The sequence below is a fragment of the Zeus faber genome, assembly GCF_960531495.2.
Source record: "Zeus faber genome assembly, chromosome: 1".
Lineage (NCBI taxonomy): Eukaryota > Metazoa > Chordata > Actinopteri > Zeiformes > Zeidae > Zeus > Zeus faber.
In genome coordinates, this window is record NC_137193.1 from 95,187 (window position 1) to 107,997 (window position 12,811).

Genomic DNA, 12,811 nt, shown 5'->3' on the forward strand with positions numbered 1-12,811 from the left:
TTTTCCACCATAATTTGCAAATAAATAATTAAAAATTCAGACTGATTTTCTGGATTTCTTTTCCTCATTTTGTCTCTCATAGTTGAGGTATACCTATGATGAAAATAACAGGCCTCTCTCATCTTTTTAAGTGGGAGAACTTGCACAATTGGTGGCTGACTAAATACTTTTTTTCCCCACTGTACTTGTTGGTTACCCAAGAGTCTTGTGTGATGTCCCTTTCAAATTCCTGTGATGGCCAGGGCACATCCATTTTTGGGAAGGACTTTCCTTCCTGAACATGGCATTACCCCTCCCTTTCCCTAACCCTAACCCAAGAATACAAAAAAAACATTGGAACTAACAAAAGAAAAAAAAAACAGACAACACCCCACCCCTCCACGAAATGTAACTAAACCAAAAGAGAGCCATGGTAGCAGAACTTGGAAAATGTGCAAAACTACAGTTTAAAACTTATGAAACACATTCAGCACAGTAATATACTCAGTTATTTATTTAAATGTACTTGATTTAAATGGTGAACTTACTGTACGATGTTAGACATTACATTTTTGGATCCATGGGATAAGACAATGTTAGTGAAATACATAAAAATAAAGCCAATATTTTTGAAATTATAACAAAGTGAAAGTAAGATACCCTTCATGTGTGTCACAAATCACATTTAAGGATAGTTTGGCCACTTTCCAAACCAAGGCATGGCACGTTTTTATAGCAGATTTCAAACACAGGCAATTGAAAATGCTTCACATAAAACAGTAAAAAAAAAAAAAGCATAGAAATAAAACAAAACCGGCCTTGTCTCTAAACCTTGTAAAAATGTTGCTTCCTGCCATTTCTAACATTTCACAGCAACAACCTCCCTGAACACAAGATAGCTGGAAGGAATCAGAATGTTTTCTTTGATAAATTGCATTAACACAAGAACTAGCTCATTCCAATATTGAGGCACACGCATAAGAAACTTACCACTCTACCTTAGCTTCTCACGGTGCATCAATGCAATCCAATGAGGCAGATGTTTAAACCTTAAATAAACAATAAAAATGGTGAAAAACGAGGGAAAGCAACACTTTAATAACATCTAGCTTGGAAACATATCCTTTGAAATCCATCAATCCTCGTGGCAGTCTGGATCAAATGCATTGTTACGGATTAGTATGTTAGCTTCTGAAGACTTTGAACATTTAGATTCCCCTGGAGAGCCAGTCATACCACGACTTTCAGTGGAACTCCTGGTGTTTTTGGAGGTGTCTTTGCCATCCAAAACTCCCTCTTGGTTTCCTTTTTGATCTTGGACCTTACCGCCGCAAACCCCGCAGAGAGTGAGGAACACGGGCAGGAACACAAGGCCGTGCAGTGCCCCAAAGCAGATCACCAGCGTCATGATCTTGAAGAAGGTTCTGAAGATGTAGCTGACAGACACAGACAGGACCACTACCCCGAGGATGGTGGACAGCGCCCCCTGTAGGATGGGATAGCCCAGGCGCACCAGGGCGTCCACGGCCTTCTCGTTGGCCGTCGGCTTCGGGCTGGAGATGAACGCGTAGGAGATGTGCGCGGAGAAGTCCACGGAGAAGCCAACGCAGATGATCAGGTTGATCATGGATACGGAGTCCAGGTTGACGTCCCACATTGCCATGAAACCCGAGACGCCTATTATGATGGAGGCGATGGCGAAGGTCACCCAGAGGGAACATATCGGGTTGGGAATCAATGTTAGGGACACCACTAGCATAACAAGCGTGGCCAGAAGCAGGTTTTGGATGGTGTTACTGACAATAACTGCGTACTGGTCAAAGTAAATAAACGCTGGATGGTAAACCTCCAGGGGCTGTGGACACACCTCCGACTTGGCCGTCTCCCTGAGCAGATATAACAAATTCTTTTCATCGTTTGCTGTGTTGATATTGACAGTTTGAATAAACATTCTGGAGGCGTAGATCTTAAGCTCAGGAACCGAGAAATTAACATCTTGTCTGAGCAAATTTGTGGAAGGTGATTTGAGGAACCCGGACAAATTATCTCCGAAAGTCCGTTTATCAGTAAGATTTAAGTTACGGGACTTTCCAAAAAGGAGATAAAAGCGGAGCCAAGATATTGTCAGCTGCCGATCAACGAGGGATTTGTTCTCGAATGTCAAGCTCTCAAACGTTTCTAGACACCTTTCCAGTTGATCCTGCGCACTTTTATCCCAGTACTTAAAATCTCTGTTATTCAAGACGACCATCACACTTGGACCATATTGTGAGAAATACTCGTCTATGTCATCATAGTAATGGCCTAGATACGAGTCGTCAGAGGCCAAATTTTTAAGATCTATGCCCTCCTTCATCTGGAAACACCCGTAGACACTTGTGGCCAGATAGCCAGCGTAGAGCAGGACCACACACACTTTGACCCAACCCTTGGTCAGGAATGGGCCGTAGAACTTCTCGAAGAAACTGTTGACCGGCAAGGGCTTCTCCGTCCCGGTGACCTGGTCGTAGACACCTCCCAGGCAGCACATGGAGCTGAGCTTGGACCTAGAGGCCGATTCCCCAGGTTCCTGGACCTTCTGGCAGGTGAACCAATGCCTGTTGCTTGCCTCCCGTCGTCCGTTCAGCGCCAGGAAGGCCCCGAAGAAGGTGAGGCTGTAGAGGAAGCAGAACAGGACGGCCGTGCCAGTGTAGGCACAGAAGGCCCAAACGGAGCGGAACGGCGTCAGGAGGCCCAGGGCAAAGGCCGCGGCATCCGTCAGCGTCGTTATGGTGATGGAGACGGCCCCGTCCCTGTAGGCGGTGGCCATGCGCTCCTCCACGGTGTTCTTCACCTTGGTCTGCTGCCAGCATGAGATCATGATGAACATGTCGTCCACGCCGATCCCTGAGTAAAGAAAGGAGTTTTGATATAACCTTGTTTTAAAAGATAAATAATTAAGTCTAACGCAGTCGTGGGAACCTCCATCTTTCATGATCAGGGTATTTTGTTTACATGACGTGACAATGAAAAACATGAGGTATTTATTGTCTTGTGTTTGTACATTGTTATATCCTTGTAGAGGTATGCCTTCCTTCTTTTTTATTGAAGTAAATAAAAATTGTGATCATCATTATACAATTATCATAATTTCAACACTTGTTACCAGTATCTAAAATATTGATTTTGTAGTACTTGCCCATTATAATAATACTAAATAATTTAAAATATCAGCAATTAAAAATATGAATAATAACAATTCAATGTGTATAATGTATTATTATGATCATAATGATTTGTTATAATACAATTACTATATAAAATTAGAAAAATAATAACTTCTATCTCACCAAATGTATATAAATTAAATATATATATATATATATATGCCGATATATAAAAATACACATACACACACACACACACACATATATTGTGGGGATGGTGTGGTGAGCAGCCACACCTGACCTGGACCTGGTGATTGGGATCAGAGTGGCTGCATACCTGTTGCCCAGTCGTTGATCTAACGAGCAACCGGTCAAAACCCCCATTCCCACTCACACTCAGGATAGCAGCCCTGTCATGACACTTTGTCCATCTGCTCCTGGCTAATTCCAGCTAGCCCACCCTCTACAATGAACTGGTGTTAACAACCCACATCGTCTGTCTCTGTGCCGGAGGGCCCTGAAAACGCCACTTTGGTGGTGAAACTGTCTCACCATATATATATATATATATATATATATATATATATATATATATATATATATCACACACACTATACTTTACCCAGAATTAGGAAAGGAGCTGATGCTACTGTCATGGAGAAAGGTATTTCTAGGTAAAGCAGGAGTCCAAAACTAGACAGAACTGCCATCCCAGCAGAGAGGACCCCGAAAGCAGCGACCCACACCTTGTTCCTCACACAGTCCAGCCTGCAGAAGAGACAATAACATAAAAGGAATATTCTACATCCGACAAAATGCATTCTCTTCACACTTCACAGTAAGAATATTTAGCAGTGGTGGAGAAAGCAATCGAAAGCTACACTTGAGTAAAAGTACGGCTCTTCCTGAAAAACGACTCTAGAAAAAGTGAAAGTCACTCATTAGAATACTACGAGGGTAAAGGACTTAAAGTAGCTCATATTAAATTAACTTAAGTATCCAAAGTATTTATATGGTATTAAATTGACTTGTTGTTACACTAATCTCTGTCGCAATGTAGCTTGAATGTTATTCTCCCTTGTAAGTCGCTTTGGATAAAAGCGTCTGCTAAATGACTAAATGTAAATGTAAATGTACTTAGGTATCAATAGAAATAGTAAAAATAAATGCTGTGGAGAGAAAAACAGCCTTTTTTTATATCTGATTTCATTCAGGTTGTCAATACTTCTGTGTTTTTTTGGTAAGCATCAGAGGCACTTCATTGGGTAAGACGCATCTTTTATTGTGACATAAGAAAACATTTGTTGTAAACATGGCCACGGAGGGTGGGGGCAGCATCAGAGGGAGCAGGGCTCGACAGTGCGAGCGTTTACTCGCCTCCGAGACTAAAAATACATGTCTGCAAACTGTCAAATGTATTGGGGAGCACTAGTTCACCATCGCTTGATTCTGAACCTCTTCATAAAATGTGGTTTGTTAAAAACTTGATAAATTGAACATGATACTGGTTATATGTTGGAATTAAATTGAGTTACCAGAACATCAACCTTCTGAATAGCCACAACTTCCTCTGGGACATGGAGAAATTTTTTAGAATTTCAGCATTTGTGAGTTTCTCCAAAAATAAACAGGTTTCTATATCTATTATATTGTGATAAAGTAGCCTGGTTGCTTGTTTTGTATTAATGATTAAATCAATTCATTAATAAAATAAACAAGACTACTTGTGTTATATCCTTTGTGTCTAAACAGACTCAGACGACTAAGAAGAACTATTTTATAATAGAGCTGTTCATACCGTTCTTACCATTGATACCATTTAAAGTATAAATATTACATAATTATTACATAGTTTGAAGCAGAAATAATTAAAAACCTTGTGTACTTTTTGTATTAAAATCAAATCATTTTGCTTGTAAACGTCTTAAGGGAAAACACATTTCATCCAGTTTCATTGCACCCCCTAAAGTTTTTTTTATGCGCTCCTAAATTCTTAAACTTAGGAGCACATCTGCTCGTTGGGAAAAAAGTAAGCGTCAAGCCCTGGGAGGCCGTTGCTTCCTGTTACTTGGTCACTGGCAATTCTAGTGACCAAAAAAAATTCCAAAAAAAATGAACAAAATACACACCACACGCTTCAGCGCTTATAAAGTAGCCCAATTCTGTGGGAAAGCCTGGCAACTCTGAACAAGGGCACGAGTCTTTGTTTACACTGCTGGATATGACCCTTGGTTCACGACATGACTTTGGTCATAACCGGCTTTACCAATATCATTGGCTACAGGTTTTCCACCAATTCTATTTTGTAGCGAGTTACAAAGGTGTAAAAGTAGAGAGTAATAAACTCAAGCAAAAATACACCCAAAACAATCTTAAGGACAGTATTAACAGTATCTTGTTCAAATATCAATAATTTCCTTGAACATTGAAATAATTAAAAATGACACTCCATATCAAACACACCTAAAATGTTCTGAAGTAGAAATGCATGCAAGACCAAGTTGTTTTCTACAAAATTAAAAGATATTCCACATACCTCATGCAGGACCAGATGGAGAAGTTAATGGCCAGAGCATAGGTCACTGAAAAGAGCGGAGTGATGGACTTTGCACTATTTTCAAATTCCTCTTCTCTGGACAGGGACGTGAAATAAGAAACGTCAACCTGCAAATAAATAGGAAACCACATTTATGAATTTGTATTTCAAATTTTTATTCCTAGATTTGAAAAAAAAAAACAAAAAAAAGCCTATTATATCACAAAAAGACCCTAACACATAAAAATCTATGTCTGACAGAATAAAAATAGCTTCTATTTGAACTGGACAGTCTAGTAGCACTTACCTCTGTCTCTTTCATTTGTGAAGCTGTGATGATAAACTTATTCAGCCACAGACTGTTGAGCGTCGCATTGTCTTCTTCCCTTAGGAAATAAATCAGCCTCACTGCACGAGCACTTTTAATTTGATTTGATGTTTGGTTCATGAACTGCACACCACCCACAGAAGTACCGAGAAACACCCCGTTGTTCATGGGGTAATGGATTATGTTGGGAAAACCAGGAGTACCAGTGTCAGAAAGCTCCAAAATTGCATTTGTCAAACACTGAGCACCATTGAAAGCACAAAGGGTGGAGAAATTCTGATGGTTTTCCACCTCCATCTCTAAAATCTTGTTGTTTATTTTGAGTATTTTCCCAAAAGCATCGTCAGTGAGGATGTTGTCTGACGTGGAGGTGACGATGAGGGATCCGTACGTTCCCTCCGTGATGAGCCTCTGACTGGAGAACCGTTGGCCCGGACCGTCCTGCTCCCGGGGGAAGTTGGTCTGGACCACCAGCCTCTCCCGCTTGGCCGCTCCGTCCACGGGTGTGAACTGGTCCTCGATGCTAGACGCCCGGCTGCGCATCTCCCCCAGGAAGATGAACCCGGAGCCGAGTGACGCGGAGAGCACCAGGGGCACCAGCAGGAACCACAACGGATGCCTCCCTACGCACCGCCCCAGGGCCCCGAAGCACTGGGACAGGGGTCTTTCCACGCAGTCAGTGTGACACCTCGGCATCTTCACCTTCCCCAAAATCGGATTTCTATTCGTCTGCCGAGTGAAAAACGTAAATAAAAAAAGGTCAGATTCGATCAGCTTCTAAAAGGTTCTAATGATATGATATACAGTATGGTATATATGTTACCTAGCTGTTCTGTCTCTCCTAAACTAAGCTTTAGTAGAGCTTCGGCACCATACAACTAATGGGTGTTTTGGTGCCACCTACCAACGTTTACAGGCATCGTCTGTACTTACGTTCTGCCCCTCGCTATCGACATTGTGACGTCACAGCCTTGTGACTATCGATCCGTCTGTCTGTCTGTCTGTCTGTCTGTCTGTCTGTCTATCTATCTGTCTGTCTATCGATCTTTCTTTCCCTCGACGGAGAAGCCAGGGACACACACAAAACCCTCAAAAAAAAAGCTAACCCATCCGTTAACTACCGGGGTGTTAAACGCGGGGCTGGGCCGCCGCGGTACTCACACTTTTGACACCAGCTGCGCCCGGAACAATGCCCCGGGATAAGTTTCGTAGCCACGCCGGTCAGAGGGAAGCTGCGTCGCCGCTCACCGGGGATGGACGTCAAGCAGGAGTCAAAACTCGCTCTGAACCCTGGACAACGAAACAACCTCATGGGGTGAAAAGGAGAAACGCTCTGCCGGGAAACGCGCAGTTTCACCGCAAACGAAAGTGAAAGTTGAGCGGCGGGGCCCGCGTGACGGCGGTCATACGCGGGCGTTGACGAACGATCCGGCTCTTTCGAACGCCTGTCGCAGCGAAGGGATCAGAGTCTGGCTGATGAGCCGTCGTTTTTTCTTTGTATTTTGCCAAGTTTTACAGACAGACATGTCGTGCTATTTTAGGCTGCCCACCCAAACGGCAAAATACTGTTTTATACCTGTTCTGCATAAAAAATCAATAGTACTGTTTTTATTGTTCAACTTTTAAATATTGTACAAATAAAGAAAAATACATTAACGAAGATCGGCAACACACGCAGATAAAAAAAGAACCAAGAGGAAACGAAACTGAACTGCACTGAACCAGGGCAGGGTTGCCAGATCTATCTGATAAACCCAGCCTATCCCCGCCTGCGCAGGGACCAAATAAATCAGTAAACGCAGCCCGCTTCAGCGTGTAAAAAGCAGCTCAACCCGCGGGAAAACTGTGAACCTGGCAACTCTGACCGCGTGCTCAATAGCTGCTATGACTGCGCGCCGCCAGTAGATGTCACTGTCGAGTAAATGTTTCAGGCCTCTTCTTCCCGTCCATAATGAAACGTGGGAAAATATGACTTTAATATTAGAAAATAGTTTAATATTGAAAAATTAAAGTTGAATATTCCACAAATTGAGTTATAGATTCGAAAAATCGAATTTCAGAAACAACAATCTGCTTTCTGTCATCCAAATAAAGCCTTGTTAAACATTACCTTCTACAGGATTTTCCCCGAATTTGGGTTTAAAAGTGCAGCAAAGAATTTAATTCTTGAACATATAGTTTAATCTTATGAAATACAGTTTAATGTAAGAAAAATACAGTTTGATATTCAAAAAAATTGAAAAAATTGCACATTTCGTGATTCAAGTGGAATTTCTTTTGAGTTTAACTATTTCAATAAATTAAATATTTTTCACCGGCAGAAAGTTTTTTGTTTTGTTTTCATGCTGTGGTCGGCATTAAAAGGAAAGCAGACATAGGGTAACCTTAACCCGTGAAAGTGCTCCAAATGTTTACACGTCTCACAGTGATAATAAAACCAGAACGGTAGATATGTAACAAAAGGACAATGAATATGGAAAGATGCAAAATAATGATAATGATAATAAAGCACTTTGGCTATTTTGGTTTTTCAGTGCCGACAGAGTTGACACCGAGCAGCTCGCGGGGGAACAGTCGCTGTGGACAATATCAATTAAATAAAACAAGATAATAAGTTGTGCATATATATTCTTTTAATGTTTTTTATTATTAATATTTTAATATTGTTTATCATGCTAGCTAGTAACTTCTTCTTTGGGCTGCTCCCGTTAGGGGTCACCACAGCAGATCATCTGCCTCCAATACCTTCTGTTCTGTGTATCTTCCTCCCTTACACCAAAAGCCTGCATGTCCTCCCTCACCACATCCATAAACCTTCTCTTTGGCTTCCTCTTTTCCTCTTGCCTGGCAGCTCCATCCTCAGCCTCCTTCTCCCAATGTAACAACCATCTCAATCTGGCCTCTCACTTTTCCACCAAAATGTCCAACCTGAGCTGTCCCTCTAATGTACTCATTCTTAATCCTGTCCATCCTTGTCGCTCCCAATGAAAATCTCAACATCCTCAACTCTGCCACCTCCACTTCATCCACCTGCCTTTTTGTCAGTGCCACCGCCTCTAAACCATACAACATGGCTGCTCTCACTACCGTCCTGAACACCTTCCCCTTCACTCTGGCTGGAACCCTTCTGTCACACATCACTCTGGACACTCTTCTCCACCCACTCCACCCTGCCTGTACTCTCTTCTCCACCCACTCCACCCTGCCTGTACTCTCTTCTTCATCTCTCTCCCGCATTCTCCGCTGCTTTGAATGGTTGACCCCAAGTACTTGAACTCATCCGCCTTCTCCACCTCCGCTCCTTGCATTCTCAGCTTTTTGCCACCCTCCCTCCCATTCAGGCACATGTATTGTGTCTTACTCCTGCTGACTTTCATTCCTCTTCTCTCTAATGCTGCCTCCACTTCTCCAGGCTCTCCTCCACCTGCTCCCTACTCTCGCTACGGATCACAGTCGTCCGCAAACATCATAGTCCATGATGTTAGGAATGATTGATGGAAAGAGTCAATCAGTCAAATTCAATATGAACTGTGCCAAACGCCTTGGCCTTTTCTATCTTGGACAATAGTTTATTTTCTGTTTTGATTCACCCTTTTGTCAGAGTGACTTTCAACTTCTGAGTCAGTTTCAAGATTTGTTCGTGACAAATGAATCGTTTGCGAGTCGTGCATCACTAGTGCACAGCGCTTTAATGCAAAATAGTTGACTGTGGGCTCCACACTGAGAACTGGTTCCGTTATGTTAAAAATTTCTCCTTGTGACGTCGCCCAGCTGGACTCCCAGTACTTCCCGGTGGTTCAGGGATGGTACAGGTACCTTCCAGACTCTTGGCCAGCGACCGGGTGAACAGGATGTTGGCCAGCTTGCTCTGGCTGTAGGCCGCCTGCTTGTAGTAGCTCTTCTCGCTGTTGATGTCGTCCAGATTGATGCCTCCCCACCGGTGAGCCGTGGACGACACAGTAAAGATCTGTGCCGGAGCCGAGCGCAGGATCAGATCCATCAGCAGGTTGGTCAATAGGAAGTGACCTGCAGAGAGAGATAGAGATTTTTATTTATTTTTTATGAAGTTTTTGGTACTGAAATGTTTAAAGAGGGGTCAAAAATATGGTATCATATTTTCTCTACAGACGATAAGTATTAAATCAGAAAGGCTTAAGCCTATACAATAGAATAAAAATAACAGAATAAAAAGTAAAGATTTTTTTTATAAAAATAGTGTGTGTGTATATATATAGGAGTATCTCTATATATAGGTATATGAAGTTGCTTCTCAAAACAATCGGTGAAATTACCATAAACAAAGATGAAGAAAAGCATTTTTATTGCCTTACAACTGTACGGTCCTTATCAGGAATAACAACTACGGGCGCTCCATTACGGAGCATCCCTGGTCTCCGAGCGATTGAACCCCAATCGGCTCCACGCACGGGTTAGAAAAAACCGGCCGGATCCCCCACGAAAAAAGTACGAAATATATAGCCACTTAAATCACGCCTGGGGCTTACTCATGATACCAATAAATCAATTAAAAAATACAGAAAACTTTGCAATAACAATTTCTCGCCGACCTTCAATAAATTATGAACATATTTTTAGAGATATAGATATAGATATATTGGACAATTCCTGGGGTTGTGCGGTGTACGGGACACAGGAATTTGTCACTTTAAAAGTAGAATTCTGTTTTTACAGCAGGTATGGGCAGAGTCCCTGGGTCAGTAGAAGCTTGGGGGGAGATAAGTGGTCCCGGCCCATTCTCCTCCCCGCTGATCCAGTTGCTCCAACCACTGCCATAGATGGGGTAACCTCGGGGAGATATTGGTAACCGCCGGGTACCGGTCTGGATCCTCTGACCCAGGGGCTACCAGGAAAGCAGTGCCGATGCATTGTTGACCCTGGTCCCTGACTGAGATCTCAGTTAGGTCCGTCTCGATATTCGTTCCAGGGACTAAAATGGGAAAACAGCGCCCCGGCCTGGTTGACCCTGGTCCTTGACGGTATTCTGGGACGTTCCTCCCACTGTGTGCACTCTGGTCCGAGGGTTCCTAGGAAAGCAATGCCTGCATTGTTGACCCTGGTCCCCGATGGGGGACTCACACTGGGCTCCTGGTACTGGGTCCCAGAACAACCCTCTGGCCCCAGATGGTTACTAAGCCCCCTTGCTGCTTCCATACCCTTTATAACCTCCAGAATTTCTATGCAATCTCCAAGCCTTAGTCTGAACAGACTGTGGTAACCTTGCAGTGTTAACAAACAGTATGTTTGGCTAGGGGGTAAGTATGCGGCCCACCTTGCGTCCACTTGGACAGCAAGCAGGGTGTGATGGTCCAGGGCATCAGGACCTCGATCGTTGCCCAGTCTTCTATGAGGGTTAGCCTCACCCATGCAACAGCACATTGCACTACACACGCTTAATCCAACCCTGCCTCAAAACACACCCTCAATGGTCCAAATTTAGGGACCAGGCCGTGGATGCACCAGGACCTAGACCTACCAGAACCACCTTCTACATCCTCTAACCCAATCTGGGTGATTAGACCAAGGAAACAGCAGAACCCCCTTTTTTAACAAGGTCAAAATTACCTCTACCCCTATGGAGGACTGTATTCAGGTCCAACTAAAAATCTAGAGAAACCAAAAAAATTATATCCCGCCCAAAAAAATAACCAATGTCCAAGTAACTTAAGGAAAAGTCAAAACCCTAATCCAGGTCCAGTGTCCCAACCAAATACCAATGGGAATGACGCATAACCAAAAAAAACTGTGTATGTCTATGTGTGTGTGTGTGTGTGTGTGAATAAGCAATAATATAAATAATAATCATATAAAAATCTTAATGTGTAAAAAACAGATGAAGAACTTACCCAAACTCAACAAAATCCAACTAACAAGAAAGGAGCACTTCCGGACGGTAGCTTAGTCGCCCCCCCCGAGATCCGTGCCAAATTTGGGGTAGATTGGACTGGGGGAAGGCATTGCGCCGGATCCCGGAATGCAGTGTGCGCGTAAAAGCTAAACCAAGAGAAATGGATCCAAGCGGTGAAATTTTCTTGTGGACTAGTCCGAAAACATGAACCAGGGGCAGCCCATCACCCTCTCCCAGGCGAAAATCAGGCAATCGCTTTGGTTACACCTGGGGTAGGTTACCCCTTGTAAACACTCATGTTACTAAAACACCTCCTCACCGTATATAGGTTCATTAGGTTCCAAGTCCATGGAGCGAATATAGAAGGCTGGGACCCAGCATGATGGATCATCAGGGAGCGATGGAACCCCGGGGGGAGATGGAGAGATGGAGCCCGGTGGAGAGATGGAGCCCCATGGAGGGATGTAGATGGGGAGTTTGAGCACCTTGGAGAGATGGAACCCCACAGATAGATGGCGAGATAAAGCCCCAGGGAGATGCACGGATGGACCCTGTGGAGATCAAGAGATGGGGAGATGGAGCGCCGTGGAGGGATGGAACCTCACGGATAGATGGAGATGGAGACCCGGGGAGAGATGGAGCCCCCTGGATAGATGGAGAGATGGAGCCCCGCGGAGACGGAGCCCCTAACCCTTACCCTAACCCCCCCTAACCCTAACCCTAACCCTAACTAACCATAACGCTAACCAACCCTAACCCCTAACGCTAACCCTAACCAATGTGTGAAATAAAATTGTGGGTCCCAGCGCCATGAAGAAACTGATACTTCAGCCACTAGATCCAAGTAGCTAACGTTACACAGGAACAAACGGCGTTGCATTTTTTTCCTGTCTATTTGTATAACTTTTTACAGTGAACTAGGAGGATTATCAATGCTTCAGTGACCGTGCTCTTTT

The 12,811-nt window shown here is 43.5% G+C and overlaps 1 protein-coding gene across 1 annotated transcript; it reads right to left on the reverse strand.

Moving 5' to 3' along the window:
• Nucleotides 1-495: 495 nt before the first annotated feature.
• On the reverse strand, nucleotides 496-7,322 carry LOC307229146 (patched domain-containing protein 3-like). Its single transcript, XM_079999044.1, has 5 exons — nucleotides 7,151-7,322; nucleotides 5,969-6,718; nucleotides 5,662-5,789; nucleotides 3,748-3,893; nucleotides 496-2,865 (listed from the first exon to the last, which is right to left on the reverse strand). The coding sequence occupies exons 2-5, from the start codon at nucleotides 6,683-6,685 to the stop codon at nucleotides 1,115-1,117; spliced, it is 2,742 nt and encodes a 913-aa protein (XP_079855170.1). The 5' UTR covers nucleotides 6,686-6,718; nucleotides 7,151-7,322; the 3' UTR covers nucleotides 496-1,114.
• Nucleotides 7,323-12,811: the final 5,489 nt, after the last annotated feature.

Bases quoted from the DNA above. Each gene is read 5' to 3' on its own strand.
- LOC307229146 (XM_079999044.1), bottom strand. From the start codon at position 6,685: ATGCCGAGGTGTCACACTGACTGCGTGGAAAGACCCCTGTCCCAGTGC. The intron at 3,894-5,661 runs GTATGTGGAATA...TCTCTTCTGCAG, and splicing joins TCCATCTGGTCCTGCATGAG to GCTGGACTGTGTGAGGAACA. The intron at 2,866-3,747 runs GTAAAGTATAGT...TTCTTTACTCAG, and splicing joins AGCTCCTTTCCTAATTCTGG to GGATCGGCGTGGACGACATG.